Source organism: Squalius cephalus, assembly GCF_949319135.1.
Source record: "Squalius cephalus genome assembly, chromosome: 10".
In the NCBI taxonomy this organism is placed as follows: Eukaryota; Metazoa; Chordata; class Actinopteri; order Cypriniformes; family Leuciscidae; genus Squalius; species Squalius cephalus.
The window spans coordinates 15,141,382-15,158,769 of NC_137131.1; the positions used below are offsets into that span (position 1 = coordinate 15,141,382).

The window sequence follows — 17,388 nt, forward strand, 5'->3', positions numbered from 1 at the left end:
GCTACTGGTTATTTCCGAGATTTAGGATGAGTGAAATTCGCGTGTTTTGTTAGTGCGGAGTAGCCTAGAAATCTAGACGCACCCTAGCGGCAGCAAAATTTATTTAAAGGAGAACTCCGGTCAATTTTAATTTAACCTGCTTTTAGCCTCTTAGTCTTAACATCCTTGATGTGTCATTACAAGTGCACAGCCATGTGAGTGATTCCTTCAGAGTGAACACGCGGTGAATCTGACTGCAGTAGATGTGCAAGATATGAATACTTGTAATGACACATCAAGGATGTTAAGAGGCTAAAAGCAGGTTTAAAACTTGCCCCATTGAAGTCAACAGGGTGCAAATTTTAAAAAGAGGATAACACGATGTAGGCAACACCGATTTTTGTCGTTGTTCTCTGTACTGACAGCACTCCAAATTTACAAAAAAATGAGCTCAATGTTAAAATTGACCGGAGTTCTCCTTTAACATCTTGATGTAGGTCTGTCTTGCCAGGCTAAGTGCGGAGTATCAGAAGCTCCTGTAAAAGATCGCTGTCTTCTGAAAAGAGCAGCGGCTCATTTGCATTTAAAGGGCCACACACAAAACGGCGCGTTTTTGCTCACACCCAAAAAGGAGCAAATTTGACAAGCTATAATAAATGATCCGGGGGTATTTTGAGCTGAAATGTCACAGACACATTCGGGGGACACTGTAGATTTATATTACATCTTGTGAAAAGGGGCATAACACGTCACCTTTAAGCTAAGATTGAGTGATTACAGACTCAAAGTGCTATTAATTTCTTTAGGTGTGTGCGTGTGTGTGTGTGTGTGTGTGTGTGTGCTGTGTTATAACTGCTGTGTTGTTTCAACCTATGTTTGGGTTAAACATAGAACCCATTCAACCCATTAAAAAATTGTATTAAAAAATTTAAACCAAAGGTTGGGTCTGTCCATATTTGACCCAAACATGGTTTGAAACAACCCCCCACTTTTTCGAGTGAACAAATGCATTGATCTTTTTCCATGTATCAGAGCAAAGTAATTAGCACATCCATTCACCTGCAAGTAAATGCACTGCATACAAGGCCTCAATGACTAAATCCTGTCTATCACTTCCATATTATACAACAAATATGAGAATCAACTGAATTCAAGACGTCTTGTCTATATCAACCCATGCATACTTATCTGATCATGCTTTTATACATGCTTTTCATTTAGCATGTTTACAGTAAAAATTCAGCACACTTAAAATTACGCAGACTACTCAAATATTCACCAATGTAATGCCTACAGTTGTCTGAGATGCTGTGTTTTGGATATTTGCTTCCCAGAAGCTTGGCTTGTCATTTGTGGTAGTGACCTCTGTAACTTGTTCCCCTGATCTCATCCTAAATTTAATGTGAAACTAGAGCTCTATGTCAGCCCCATGTGAGGGTGAGTAAGGGGCCTGGAAATATCAAGCAAAGGGGTGCGGTCGCCTTCCATAGCAGAACACAAACATCGCTGACAGACCTGATGGTTCTGTAATGAATATATTCATACTATTTCAACTGAGTATTCAACTGCAGTCTCCGGTATGAAAAGGACCGTGCCAATCAAAAGTCATTACATCTCATGAAAGATTTTCCAAGAAAATATATAAAAAAGATTGTTTTATCATTTAAAGAGTTCATAATATCAGATTAGAATCACCAGTTTAGTTTTTAGTCTTCAGCCTCACGTGTACAACTTATTTTTTTCTTCTTCTATGAACATGAACAGAACTTCAAAACAGAAGCTTCTAAAAAGTTACTGTGGTGAAAATCAAGCTTTTAATGTTGTTTATATGTCTATGTGGTGTTTTAATATGCTTTAAGACAAACCATGTGCAAATTCATAAGTCAACACCATTGCCTGAGCATTTTCTCCTTAAAGGTCCAGTGAACCAAAGACAGTCTCAAAAACGCGGTTTGAAACCGCTGGTGTTTCTGAAGTCACAAACTACTTTGTAACCAATCACATCAAGGTGTGATCTTCAACAAGCGGATCTGAGCTGGTGTGATTGGGTGGAGGCGGGGCTAATTTGCATATTCATAGAACTGCGTATACTGAATGAGACAAGGGTGTAGAATTACATTCAAGCTATTTCAAGGCATAACGATTTTTTTTCAAGGAAAAAACGTTAAATAGGCTATGTAATTTTGGTGATCAAAGATAAGTTTAAAGGGATAAAATGATTGACCACAGGGGGGCTTAAAATGCAATAAACTTGGTTAAGTCAATTCAACTTAAATTACATTAAACTGACTTTAAAAAAAAATGTACAAAAATTGCTTAACTTATTCTGAATGAATAAAGCTACATGTACATGTAAACTGCGAAACATCTGTGTAAAATTCAACTGGTTATAGGATTCAAAGAGAGACAATGACACAACACCTCTGTTGTTATTTTTCACTCTGTTCACACTCTTCTAATGACCTTGTGACTCTGTGATACAGTAAACAAGTGTGCAATATTGTCTTCCCTTATTCACAGTGTTAAATGTTCTTCTAACAAATTTTTTGTAAATTATGCGATGGCATGTAAAGTCACCGTGTTGTGTTAATCTCAAATTATTATTTTAATAAATGGAAATTATTTACAAGACGTCGAACAGATCTAAAGCTAATAGCATACGGACTTTATGAGGTCACTAGATATACATGAGGCATTAAGTGGCAAAAAAAAAGTGCTTATCTGGCACATATATCAAGAGAAGGCAATTCAGACGATAATCCTGCTTCCGTTCTAAGTATGACAACATAGCACAACTATACCAGCCCATTTTCTATAAGTCACTAAATTAAGTGGAACAAAACAGCATGACATAGCCAACAAAGCTCGAAATGTATGTAACTTCCTCAATATTATGCTTCACTAGCTTTCTTTGTGTGAGATGTATGTCCATACTATGTGCATGGATGAATGGCCCAGTGAAGAATTTAGCTGAGCGCTAAATGAAGTGACCAGGCAAATTTAATATGTGGTTTTCACAGACTAAAGTGGCGATAGAAGGGGGGTGCAACATTGTTGCCCTAAGGCAGGGTGATAAAGAAGAGCAACACTGGGGAAAGAATGAAAGCTTTGTATATAGCAACAATTAAAAAGACTGAATGGTATAGACTTATCACAGAAAATTGCTAAAGATCTTTTAACTGAGCTGGCACATACATGTTCATTAAACACCTGATATACAGCAACAGCATCATGATATATGGGAGAGATGGAGAAGCCCAATAGGACACCTTAAAGATTTTAGTGACGAAACTCCATTATGGGACACAAACTGTGATTTGGTTGAATGGTGCACTCTGTAGCCCTTATGCTCAAGCAAGTAGAGAATACCACTTACCTATGGGTGACATAGAAAAGTGATGCTACAAAAAAACAAGCACGAATAAGCACATAACAAGAAGCTATTCTTTGCAAATAAATATGACAGTTTTAGATTTATTCATCCATGCTTGTATTGATTTGTCTTTTTAGGCCTTTCATAAAGATCAAGGCATCCGGGCGGTGAATCCTGGGTGCTGACGCCGGCACACAATTACTGCAGGCCTCACTGATTACATTTACCAGATTACGCACTTTGTAAACATTTGATAACATTCAAAGAAGGGGATCGGTTGTCCCAAATAGAATTACTCGCAGATGCAAGTCATCTGACAGGAATAGTTCTAATTTCTAGTATAGATTGTTTTCATGCAGAATTCTAACATGATAATTAAATCTGCTGTTCTGAGCCCCTTCTCAGTCAAGTCACACGGTCCCATTAGTCATTTAGCAAGTCCTTTGCTGGACTATTGAGAGCCGCTGGATTCCAGGACAAGGTTCCTGACTGCCAAATGACAATTTGCCGCTGCGCTTTGATGATTTTATTATGTGTTTAAATAATACAAATAGCCTGATTCCCTACAAGTTCCTGCACTTAATAGAAGACCACTCAACTGGGAACAACACGAAAAACACCCAGCACATGGCCATTAGCAGCCATTCACAAAGTTACACCACAAAGTTTTTTCATACTGAGGCTTGACAGTTGAACAAAGTTAGCTTTGAGAAATGCATGTTTAGACAATATACACAGGAATGCAGGATAATACAAGAATCATGCACCCCAAATGTTATAGTGGACATTTAAAAATTGTGTATTATTTTTGTGTTTTTTGTCAAACTAGAAAGACTTCTGACAAAAGAACTATACATTTAAACTTCATTCTAAGGCTTCTCCATTTTACATTTTATTTCCCATTTTGACCAACAGATGGCACATAATAGTGAATCAGTCATGAACTGTCAGTGAGGTATTGAATACAACATTGGTGAGCTGTTTTCATCCACCTAATATAAAAAAAAAAAAACAAAAAAAAAAAACAGTTGCTTTAAAGTTTTTTTATTTTATTTTTAGGGATGCAGATCTAGAAAGAACAAAAGGTGCAGTTTTCCTCAGGATAGCAATACAGTGAGTTCTCCCTTGGACTCAGCAATGGAGTCCAATCCAATACACCCACATTGACAGGGCTGAGAAAGATCCTCTGGGATGATATCATCTGTTGGATGAAAATCCATCTTATGGTTTTAGACTTGTTGTTAATCGGGTGTGACATGCAATTAAAACTCCAAACAATGCAATTAGCTTACAATATTTATATGTAAAGTTTAAAATACATGTTTTCACTGAAATATTATCTATTTTGACATTTTTTAGGGATCATACATACCTTATCAATAATTGTCTAAATCCAATGCTTTACACAACATCGTTCAACAAATAGCTTCAATAACAAACATTAGTTATTTTGTATCTTACATTGGCTCTATATAATTTGTGTATATTTATAATATACACTTCTAATTGGCTGAATGGTACAAAGTATAAAAAATTAATATATCCACAAGAGCAGGTACACTGTTTTGTGGATGACACTTTCTCTGTAAAGGCATAGTCCTTCGACAGCTCTTGTAAATCGCCCTCATGTGAACATCATAACGTGATTGACTGGAGAGCAAAATATAATAGCCTACCTTTATGTAGTTGAACCAAATTTCTATCACACCAATATAATATTCTAAACATTCTGGCATGTTTTATTAGCAAACAAATACTAATGTTAGTTATGAGAATTACGTGAATGAATTACATAGCACGTGCCGTTGAACAAACGTCGTCACGTCTTCAGACATTACGTTCAATATTTAAATACAAATGTCTAAAAATGCTCAAATATACAGCATTACTTTCAGGGATAGGCCTAATAAATAAATGAACAGTATGCATATATGACAAACTTAAATAACAGCAGGCCATACGTCTTCTTTTGAACGCAGACCCTTTGCAAAGCAGTCATAATTATTCGCGGGGGACTTGTGATCTTTTTAATTATTCTGCTCTTCATTTTTGTCTCACCATTCAAAATGCTCGAAATCCCATCTTTATAACCCCAGAAGACTATAAATTATCCAACTTTGAGATGAGGACGACAAGCAGATCTCTTTCATATGCTGGCAAGAAATGTGCAGGGGATAATTGAATGGACCGTTCTCTGGCGAGAAAAAAGAAAGTACACTTGTTATCTTGTGAACTCTCAACATATAAGATAGGAATCTAGTGAATGTCAGCATGAAAGATGGAATTAACAAGAGATCTTTTTATTGTTCTGGAAGGTCATTAGGCTGCCAATTGGGTAATTATGGAAATGCTCTGAATGTTTCCCCCCTTCCGTTATAGGATCTGAGACCCTTCAATCAGCTCATCTCGTGGGAAAGTTCAGCCATAACTGCAAGTGTACCAGCAAAATCAAATTAGCCAAAGATATTTCATTAGTATTTAAAGCCGGAGGCATTTGTTGAAGAGAGAAGTTGTGAGACTCACATGGAAGAATTATTAGCTAATGACAAGGGTCATAGCCCACCTAAGACATACACTTGAGTAGACTTAATGAATTGAAGCCATTGATTGCATCGACTATGGACGTTTATTCGTGTTGGAAATGAGTTCAGTGAACATCATAATACACAACAACGCAGTGGTTTGCAGCTGTTTATTTTAATATATCAGGATAGTAGCCTACAATTCACGATGTCATGGCATTACTTTTTATTTAGGGACATCAGGCGTACAGAAACATTTGGCGTAGTTTTTCAATAATATCTCCATATATGGATGTGTCTATATTAAGTATTTTTTATTTAGGGACATTTTATCTAATTTTCAATAGCTGCACTATAAAAATAAAATAAAAAAATCCACTAAAATGGAAATCTTGAGTTTGATTGCTACAATAAATGAAGTAAAATAAAATTGATGGCACTTATACGTGAATTTAATTACAGCCAAAGAAAACAGATCCGACACTAGGCTAAACAGTGTACCTAAACTATGACGTAAGTATCTGATTAAATTGATTAAAACTATAAATGGGAATGGGAAATGATTACAGTGATAACGTGCAACTTCAATAAATAGCCAATTAGCGATACTCACGCAATACGGAGCCCCCAAGATATCAGTGTGTCTTGGAAGGGTCCCAAGTGAAACCACACTCAATAACTCAGTCCTTTCACGTGGTGGAGGTTATTTTCTCAACCTGAGATTCTGACTGAATAACAAGCATTCATGTCATTAGCTCTAAAGCTGCGATGGGTAAAGTGAATGAAGCATCACTACTGACTGATTGAGGTGACAAATAGATTTTACGCGTACAAGTTCACAGTTGTTTGCCTATAAAGGTAAAATAATCGTATTTAAGGTCCCCCTAGTAGGCTATGGCAAGATTATTTTCAGCTGCTTTTGAAATATTGTTGATTAACAAATAATAGTAATATTTGAGGCATCTGATCTTAACCCCCTAAAAAATACCTATATTGGTAGTCTATGCCCTTTATCTTCAAAATTGGTTTTCAATATGAAAAGATACAAGTAGCCTACTGAGTCGGAAATATTTAAGATTAAGGCTATCGGGTAGTTTTCAGAAAGAAGGGATACAGCGAGACGTGAAAAAGAGGGATGTTGGTCGAACTTACGTTACGCAGGAAGTTTTAAGACAAAACCCAAATAACACCCTCTGGTCGTGCTAATGTGCTACTTCAGTCTTCATCTAAATAACAATAAAACGTACAAACCGAGTAACATCACACATGCTTAACTATGCGCATTGGCATGTTAATCTGGCTGAAGGCGTCATTTTTGCACCTCGACATCATGGACCAAAAACAGAAATAAACTTAAGAACGTAAACGTTTAGCAAAACATGATAATGCATAATATTATTATAAGCTTTATACTAATCTAAAATCATGCAGGTAGGTAGGATGCAGTTTTATTCCAGTGATTTACAGTACTGATAGACAACAGGCTGCATTGTGTTTTTCAAAACAACAATTGATTCCAGAATTCATTATTTAGGTTTGAGGAAATCAGTTAGAAAATGGTGTCACGGTTACTTACGTGCAGGCAGTTTCATTCTACTTCCAGCTACAGAAAGAGAAAAATAACACAATGCATAAAAATAATAGAAAACTAAAATAATATCTTAAAGACATAAACATAGCCTACATAATCATTTATTACACGCAAAAAAATATTTGAAATTCATCAAGATGGCCTAGAATGGAAAACAATTTGTTCAGAAAAATGTAGCCTACTTAAAAAAAGTAAAAATATTTTACATAAAAGTAAAGAATTTTTTTATGTTACACAGAAATATTATATATACAAATTTTCAAATGCATAGCCGTATTAATCAGTTTTTCTGATTAATTCATTCAGGAATGATCGCTAATTATTCGTCCATTCATTTTCACCAAACTGTTCATTGTTTTTTAAAGTAGTGTTTTGACATGCCGTTGTCATAGCTTACTGTATTGTATAGGCTACCTACAGAATTATGTTATGTTCAACCGAATTTGCGAGAGAGAGAGAGAGAGAGAGAGAGAGAGAGAGAGAGAGAGAGAGAGAGAGAGAGAGAGAGAGAGAGAGAGAGAGAGAGAGAGAGAGAGAGAGAGAGAGAGAGAGAGAGAAACACTGATTTTCTGGTTTGGCTGTATAGCCTAATGGTGGGAGCCTGCAGGATGATACTACGAAGGGGACTGTTAAAAATGAGCTGGATCATATTGTTTGACAGAAAGTTGCAGGTTGATAGAGTGGATTCTTCAAGGGGGTGAAAATGGTGAATTCAGAGAGAAAAACGGAGATCCTGCCTTCTGGTGGGTATAGCCTTAGGGAATCACGGTGTCGACCGTAGAAAATCCAATTAAGGATTGCATTTAAATGAAAAGTCATTTTTTAACCAGAGTATGACGTGGACATTTCCCTTTTAGATGAGAGGAGCAGTTTTCCTGCAAATGGCTCCTTTTTATTAAATCTGACATGCTGATAATGCGGAGTTGATGTAAAATAATTGGCACAATAACCGTAATTAAAAGCGCGCTAACAAAGCCATTAATTTATTACAGTTGTACAAGCTTACCCCCAACTGTGCTTACATAATAAAATTACTACCAGTAAAAGATCAGCCACTTGCAAAAATACATTCGATTACAACGAAGTACAAAGTCTTTGTTTGATTTGGTTTATTTTTCATCATTATTAAAATATACATTAAAAATATGACCAAACAGTGTATATACATGCAGCATGTCAAATCATCACGCAGTTTGTCAATTTAGATATACGAGTCATGATAAAACACAGAGCAGACAGTTAAAAAAAAAATTTGTTAGAAACAATAGAAATGATTATTGTATTTCATTTAATAGGATCTTGCAAGCTGCTTATTTATTAATGTATTCAGATAAGTGCATAATTAATAGTCCTATACCCTTCAAAATATATCTGCACTAATGCGAGGCATCCTTATAGTTCAAGTTCAGTTTTCATCTGGGTTACATCCTTTCCTCTGCACATCCCCTGAATGGACACATTTCCCATTACGCCCTTCAATTTTCCCTTCTATCTCTTTTATTTCAGCGATTTAATTAGGCATAAATTCGATCCTGCTTTGCTATTTGTGAGCTATTTGTTTCTGACCTTGCTGGGTAATTCATTCAGCCGCTGTATCCGCACCGTCACCGACTATGCCTGCGTCTCATAATAGGTTCATGCTGGAAAGAGTTGGCTTATTATTCTAAAAGGTTTTGTCGGGTTAAGCCGTGCATGTGTGCTTAAATGTACATTTCATTAACAAACTGCGAAGGTATAAAGCCGGATTTATGGAGCTTCAAAAGATCACAGAGAGGACGAATTTGATCTCCTTTTGGGCGATATCATCCACGATGTCTTTCAGTGCGCACTGACTCGAGATATATGGTCTTTTACATTTTAAGCCGCTGACAAAACACTTCATCATTCTGCAAAGCGCTAAAAAAAACCGCAATGAAACAACCGGTCTAAACATGCATTTATATTAAACAATAGCCTAATCACAATTAGCCTATAGGCCTATGATCTAGGCTATAGCAGTAATAAATCAGCAAATATTTGGAGTTTGTTGAATTATTGTTGACAAATTTTGTCATGTAAAATATTTATCTACTAAAGTAACATATAGAATATGTAAAAACTATTAATCAATTGCGTAATGAGCAGAAGAACAATTTTCCAAAGCAAATATTGGCTTTAGGCAGCGTGAGATGGTGCCTTCTTCATCCTCTAAGTAGCCCGTATTGATAAACGGGACATCACACGGGCCACTGTCTGTTTGCCTGAGCCCTTCAATACCATTAATAACAACACGATTCAATTAATCTCCTTTATTCACCATGCAAAAACAGCTTCAAAGATGTTGCACAAGCACGCGTTCCTTGGAGAATTAAAAAGGATGGTAAAGGTAAAGGTCGAGGTGAAAGGTTGTGGCCTATTTGCAGATTAAATGTCATCCAACAAAAACAAGTATAGGCCTATACTGAAAAATATATAGGCTAATAGCCACTATTTATTGAGTTCACTAAATATATATTACAAATAAAAGGTTATACGATAAAATCATATTAATAAAAGGTTAATAATAATATTAATAATAACATTTATTAATTAATGATAATATGAATATTCATAAAGTCGTGTTTAACAATAATAATTAGTTTAAGGCTATGGCAGTAGCCTACGTATACGGTTGGCTATTTTGAGAGCAGCGCTGCAAAACCTGCACCAAAAACAGAGATAAGCGATTCACTGAAGAAATATCGAGCTTTACTATTTGTTTTCTAACAGTTTCGTAATTCTGACCGTTAAGAAAATGATACAGCCCTTTTGTAAGCTCTAATTGAATGGTAGTGAGAATAATTGCTTCGAGCGTCGATTACATAAGGCTTTATTTTCATTACAGCAGGGGTTTATTCCAAGCTGTAGGATCGATACGACGTTGTATTACATGTGGTTAAATAAGTGATGAATATAACCACAGAACATTTTTTTCTTTGCATCGACAAAAAGGTACAATCGCGTCAATGTTTAATCTCTCAAATATTCGGAGAAAAAGAGCATTCAACAAACCACAGATAATTAAACCTCGCAGCTCCCGTGAAGCACAACGAGACCGAGAAACAGTTTCTCACATCCAGGAAATGTTAAAGGAGTTTACATACTCCCTCTCCGCTTTCTTTTTCTTGGGAATATCCCACATGCGTCGCTCACCTGTGCGCGTGTGAATGGCTCCTATGCATTTACCCGCGCGCTCATTTCCTACTTAATTCATATGTTAACACGTGCGATGATGAGGGTCGTTAGCACCTCTACAAAGATCTTTACTTAGAGATTTCCTTTGTTTTTGTACTTATTTCACACGTAACAAAATCAGTGCTAACGTCTACAGAAACACTCACGCGAAAGCTAAGTTTAATTCTCCATAAAGAATTGAATTATAAACCGTTTGCTTAATCATGCAGTATTCGAGCACACAATATATAAATAAATGACAAGAGATTCGATTAACTTAGCTGTAGACGTTTTCGTTCAGCAGCTTTCAATATAGGCTAATTGGCCTGAGAAAAGTTAAGTTTGCGTTTAGCGCGGGCGAGTGAATGCGCGTCAGCGCTGGAGATGATTTCAATCACGCAGGCCGATTTTCTCCCCTCCGCCACCGCTAAATGGTCTATGACGGACGAACAGAGGCGATGTTACTGTTGTTCCCTTTGTTGACAAATCCATGAAACAACTTCGGCTCAGCGGTATAACAGCGCGACCTCTGACGTCGGCGGGTCACGTGACGCGGCTGATAGTATATCTTTAAGTGAAAAGTAATCTATCAGACAGTCCTTAAAGCCTGCTTTTCAACGCATGTGTCATCTTGACTCCTCGGTCCGAAACCACGCTTAAGTTTCGAGGAAATACACTGGGAAGGAGACGAGGTGTAGCCTGCCTACAGAAAGAAGCCTTTAGACTGGAGAAATATTTTCTAAAGTTGAAGTTTTCCTGGCAGGAGGGCCGGGACTGACCTGCATTTATAGCCACTGGTCGTCATCTGATCTTGGGTTGCTCCAGCAGTAAAGTGAGCGGTGATGACCCTGTCTGGAGGCACCAGTGCCAGCAACATGTCCGGTCAGACCGTACTCACAGCTGACGATGTGGATATCGACGTGGTCGGGGAGGGCGACGAGGGGATGGAGCGGGACAGTGACTGCGAGAGCCAATGCATGCAGGACCGGGGAGATGAGGTGGAGGAAATCGAGGTGAAAGAGCGCGGCGACAGTCCATGCGAGAGCGCCGGCGAAGGGGAGTCCAAGGGGGAAGCTCAGGAGAGCTCCTCCGGTTCCATGACCAGCAAGCCTAAGAACAGTCTGGTGAAGCCGCCCTATTCGTACATCGCCCTCATCACCATGTCCATCCTCCAGAGCCCGCAGAAGAAGCTGACGCTCAGTGGGATCTGCGAGTTCATCAGCAACCGCTTCCCTTACTACCGGGAGAAGTTTCCGGCCTGGCAAAACTCCATTCGCCATAACTTATCCCTCAACGACTGCTTCGTCAAGATCCCACGGGAACCGGGCAACCCGGGCAAAGGCAACTACTGGACCCTCGACCCCCAGTCGGAAGATATGTTCGACAACGGCAGCTTTCTGAGGAGGAGGAAACGCTTCAAGAGACACCAGCCGGACATTCTCAGGGAACAGACCGCCCTCATGATGCAGAGTTTTGGGGCATATAGTATTGGGAATCCTTACGGACGCCACTATGGAATTCACCCGGCCGCCTATTCGCACCATGCCCTGCAGTACCCGTACATTCCCCCGGTGGGTCCGATGCTCCCTCCGGCGGTGCCTCTCTTGTCCTCCGCAGAACTGAACAGAAAAGCATTTAACTCTCAACTAAGTCCGAGTCTCCAGTTACAACTGAACAGCCTGAGCACCGCGTCGATTATCAAATCCGAGCCGTCCAGTCGGCCATCGTTCAGCATAGAAAACATTATCGGGGTTTCCAGCAGCTCTACAAGCGCACAGACTTTCCTACGGCCGCCTGTGACGGTGCAGTCCGCCTTACTGAGCGCACAGTCCCTGTCCTTATCCCGGACATCAGCTGCCATCGCGCCTATTCTCAGCGTCCCGTCAAATATCATCTCTGGACAGTTTTTACCGACAGCGTCCACAGCAGCGATATCTAAATGGCCTTCTCAATGATAATCAGACTTTTTTTTTAGACATATTTTAAAGCACGAACTATAGGCAGCACTGAGACAATTCGTCCGCCCCAATGTAGCCATGTAAAGACTTTTGAGAAAAAAGAAAATTCATAATCAAAAAGGAATGCTTTCAGTACAGGTAATGTTTGTAAATATTTGTACAAAGAAATTAATTTACATGTTTTTCTCTCTTATTTCATTTCGTTATAATTGAGTGAGCCTTATTATTTTTTTTCTCCATATTTTGTTTTCATCCTGAAAGAAGTGATTTCAAGAATAATGTTTTTCCCCTTTGTTTTCCAACATGAAATATTAAACTGTTCTTATTGAAAGACTGAAAAAGTATGTTTATCAAATTTAAATATATGTAATCTATGTAGCAATATTGTGTTGTAAATCAACTTCATTTGTTAATAAATATGAAAAAAAAATCCAATGCATCTCAGACACAATCGATTTTATTAAATCAAACACATTCTTTCTAAAATTACAGGAATGCAACGATGACACCTGCAAACAAGCATCAAATTTGAAACAAATCCAAACGTATAAATTATGGTTTTAATTCACATAGGCTATGTGGTTTAAAAAATAGCAGTTTCATCTCAAAATAGAATAAATGTTAAAACAATAAATGATTTTAGTTATGAGTGTTTGAAAAAATTTAAAGATAAAGGAGCTTATTTTGAGACAGTAAATTAGCAAATAACGCTTTTTGAAATAGTCATATAAGCCGTTATTTTTTTTTATTTAATAACAGGATATCTGTTATTAAATATTAAATATATTAAATATATATCAGGAATAACAGGATATCTACTAACATTTTATCTTACTGTGATATTGTGAATACAACAAACCAATCGTTTTTAAAAAAACAGCTTCTCAATTTCTGGTTGCAAAACAACACAGTTAGCCGTCTATAAACTTGCATTGAAGATACTCTTCTACAGAAATAATATACTAACAGTGAAAAAAATAGAATAATAATTACAAATTAAACTAATCTTACTTAATTTTACAATTTCGAGACTGAGGTTACAAAAATAGCAACATTCTTTCCTAATAAAAAAGGTCAATAGCCGTCGAGAAACTGCCGTGAAAATGAAGTGAAAATGAAGGCGACCTAAAAATGTTTGGGAAGTTGTTCCTATTAAAGCAACACTCTTTCACAGTTGTGTCTAGCTAATCAGTTCTACTCAAACAGCAAATGGTAGATGGTGTGTGGCGCACAAGAGTTAGTGCTATATTTAAGTGATACCCATGGGAAAAGAAAAATAGTCCTCTTCTTGAATTCACTTTCAGACCAAAGACGCTGCTGACACAGAAACTCTGAGAGGCACTAACAGGGGGCCTATTCCACAACTGTCTCCTTATTCCTTAAAATGGGATAAATATTTGTAAGCACATTGTTCTGATGCCTTCCTGTCACAATGGACTTTGACAGCACATTCCTACAGTAATATATAGCTGGATTTCCTAAAAAAAAAAAATAGGTCGACGCCGCTATTTGTTTTCGTTCTCTTTTATCAGGAATGGTTATTATTTTTAAGATATTTAGCACAGCTCATAGTCAAAAGTAACATTCAGCTAAACTTTATTAAATAGTTGATCAAAGTTCATAACATAAACGAAAATTGGACTTTAAAAAATATGAAATTACGCAGGCAAATTATAGTAGGCTATTTTAAAACCACGTTTATAAAAATAATAAAAAAATAATAAAAAAATAAAACCGTGATAAAATGATCCAGCACATCAGATGATGATGATATGGGTGATGTCTTCAGCCTATCACTAGACAGAGTCTACAGGAATAATTTAGCCAACATCAAATAAACGACTGGTTTGCTAATGGGAGCACTAATCTCGATGCATCTACAGTAACCGTGGTCATATCTCAAAATACAGTTTATTTGCATTTGTTGCGGGGATAATGATCGCGCACGTGGATCAGATGTTATTTGTTTTGGACTAGAGATACTGTGAAATTGTTCAGATTCAACGGGTTTTAATAGGGGATCTATTTCAAGGACGGCTGGTGGGAAAGAGTTGACTCTTTAACGAGTGCAAGGTTAACACATCATGCAAACACACATTGTGCATATAGGCCTATATTTTCTATCAGGCCAAACAAAAATAAATAAAAATAGCCTGAATAAATAAAGGAGACGTTACGCTATACATATTTATAAATTATGCATGCAAGGTTATGCCAGTGATCAAGCAATTAGGTTTTTAGCAACAAGCTAATCAGAATTTTGCTTGGTAAACTATCCTTTTACGTTCTGTCGCGTAACAGTTAACAGACTTAAGACGTTTAAGAGCAACTGTTTTGAAACTTTCTATTTTTCTTGGCGTGTGAAACACAAAGGAAAAGCCCTTGCTGAGCATTTTGAAAGTGACAAGTGGTCGGACGCATTTCTGGGTAAACAACGCTTTGACCTTTGTGGATCCACCTGCTCTCCGCAATACACAGGTGTAGAGTCCCTGTGTTCCCCGTCCCATGCCTTACACTCATGCTTTTAGATGTTACACTAAGGATTCTTTTTCCATTTAGACATAGGCCTAATTCTCTATTCTTTCAAACCTTTGACAATACACATAAATAGATGTTTTAAACATTTTAAGCTTAGAAAAGGGATGATTACAGTCTCATATGGGGGACTATTTCAAAATGCTTGAAAAAGAACAGCCCTGATTTCAAAATCACAATACAGAAGCCATATAAGCATGCAGGACCACTGACAAGCCCAGGTATCTCCTAAAGCACATCACCAACAGTAAATGTGGATACAGTGGTTACTAAATATTTAAAGGGTGCAGAGACGAAGCAGTAAATGACAAAGATGGCAAACAGCGACATTAACATGTCATTGAGTGCAATGTGACTAATAGGCTCCTTACTGTAATGAAAGTGTCATTGCAAATCAGAACTTGTCCATGGTTATCATTTATAAATATTTGATGTCCCTGCTATAAGAAGCTGTCATATCCAGCAGCTCTTAAAGTGAAAGAAATGCTAATGATTACACCAGATAAGAGTTGAGGAACTCAAGTAGGGCTAGTGATTGTAAAGAGAGCAACAACCACAATTCAGAATTGACTTATTGACAACCTTGCAAATGCTCTCTAACCTAAATTCAAATCTATAGGACCATGCAGGTAGGTTTACCGATGCTGTCTGTTAGATCTTAGATGAACAGGCAATGTTTGATGGGTCCAAGAAATAATAAACTAACAAGCAAATTGCTTTCCATTTTTATAAAGTTATATTGTCTAAACTAACTTTATTTTATGTAATGATATAAAATTGTTCGGTTACCAAGGAAACAAACATAAGCAATGCTACAATATGGTGAGCATATTTAAAAAAAAAACAATTCAAACAATTGTTTGCTTCTTTAACACATAAACGAAATGTGACAATTAAATTTTGAATTGTTTAAATTTGTCATTTGTAAATGAAAATAGCTTGTTATGGGATAGCTATATTTATCACATGAGTGATTCTATAGGCTAATTGGAGATACATTTCGCATTTCAAAAAGTTATGGAAAAAAAACGTAAGACTTACAGAAATTCTTCCCAGTATCTTATTGACAACATATTCAATTTTAATAATTCAGTGCTTGCGAAACACAAGTTACATCCTTTTTTTACTTTTAACAAGTAAAAAGTATTTCTTATATTGTTTGTCAACTCTGTTACTGTCAATTCTGTTACATACTGTCAGTTACTCTGGTAACAGAATTGACCCTTTTAAACTTTTTTTAGCCAAAAACTCCACTTGCTAGCATACATGCTAATAGCATATGGCACTAATGACATCGTGATTAAAACACTTTTAAACAACCCACTGTGTGATCAGTGATAAATTCTGTTTTCATTTTGATATTGTGGTAACAATTTTGACGTTTTACAAACTAACTTTTGTTGTAAGAACTTTTTAGATTAAAATATTTTTTCAGAGAGAGCACATACTGTTCAGTGCTTCAGATCTTATCAGTTAGGGAAAGTGACATTTCCTGTATCTTACATTCCTGTATCCTGTATTAGTAGTTTGCTAATTCTACAACATTAAATTCAAAGGCAAAGTAAATGTAATGTTGTAGAATTAGGGGAAATACTGACTAGCCTATTTCGGACAACAAGAAATCATGATTTTCAGCTATATAACTTTTTACAGAAAATGTTATATTTTTATGGCCTGTAACATCTTGTGATACATGACAATGCGTAACAAATTATTAAAATGATAAAAAAATATATATAATCATTTGAAAAAAGCAGAAAAAAATAATGACTTTGGACACCAGATGTAACTTAGCCTACCTGCAATTAGCCTATAGAATCACACACATAATGCCCTTTTAGCCTCGCACAGTATTGATATAGGCATTTTTTGGATAGTTTAACATAAACACAACAGTTATTTATTTATTTTTTCAATATCTTCATAATCTGATTCATAGTGTTCATAATTAGGTAAAAGGCCGTTCATTTAGCGTCTTTACCTGATGATGTTCCATACGTCCATTTGATAACCGTCTAGCAGCTATTTACTCAGGACATCTAGGCAACATCTTTAGGCTACTTACAGCCTACTGTATTTGAGACAGAATGGGGTATTACTACCAACATTTTCAGGTTTTGATCAGTCCATGGTTCATATTTGTAAACCAGACAATAGGATGTAGACCTGTTTAATCAATTCAACCCACTGGCTAATATATTGTGATGTCATCACTAGGCGCCACTCCGCTGACGTAAT

At 36.8% G+C, this 17,388-nt stretch overlaps 1 protein-coding gene and 1 long non-coding RNA gene across 3 annotated transcripts; one reads left to right on the plus strand and one right to left on the minus strand.

Annotated features, from left to right (window-relative positions):
• Nucleotides 1-4,390: 4,390 nt before the first annotated feature.
• Nucleotides 4,391-17,323, minus strand: LOC307165718. 2 transcript variants are annotated; one of them, XR_013822524.1, is made up of 3 exons: nucleotides 17,132-17,323; nucleotides 7,451-7,477; nucleotides 4,391-4,553 (listed from the first exon to the last, which is right to left on the minus strand). It is a non-coding gene; the product is annotated as an uncharacterized lncRNA (long non-coding RNA). The 2 variants fall into 2 exon arrangements; XR_013822525.1 differs by lacking the exon at nucleotides 4,391-4,553 and adding an exon at nucleotides 4,564-5,546.
• Nucleotides 10,650-13,050, plus strand: foxd3 (forkhead box D3). The gene has a single exon (XM_079883608.1). It carries the CDS (start codon nucleotides 11,500-11,502, stop codon nucleotides 12,610-12,612), a length of 1,113 nt encoding a protein of 370 aa, XP_079739734.1. The 5' UTR covers nucleotides 10,650-11,499; the 3' UTR covers nucleotides 12,613-13,050.
• Nucleotides 17,324-17,388: the final 65 nt, after the last annotated feature.

What these genes read in the sequence shown, in the direction of transcription:
- foxd3 (XM_079883608.1), top strand. Translation starts at nt 11,500, where the DNA reads ATGACCCTGTCTGGAGGCACCAGTGCCAGCAACATGTCCGGTCAGACC.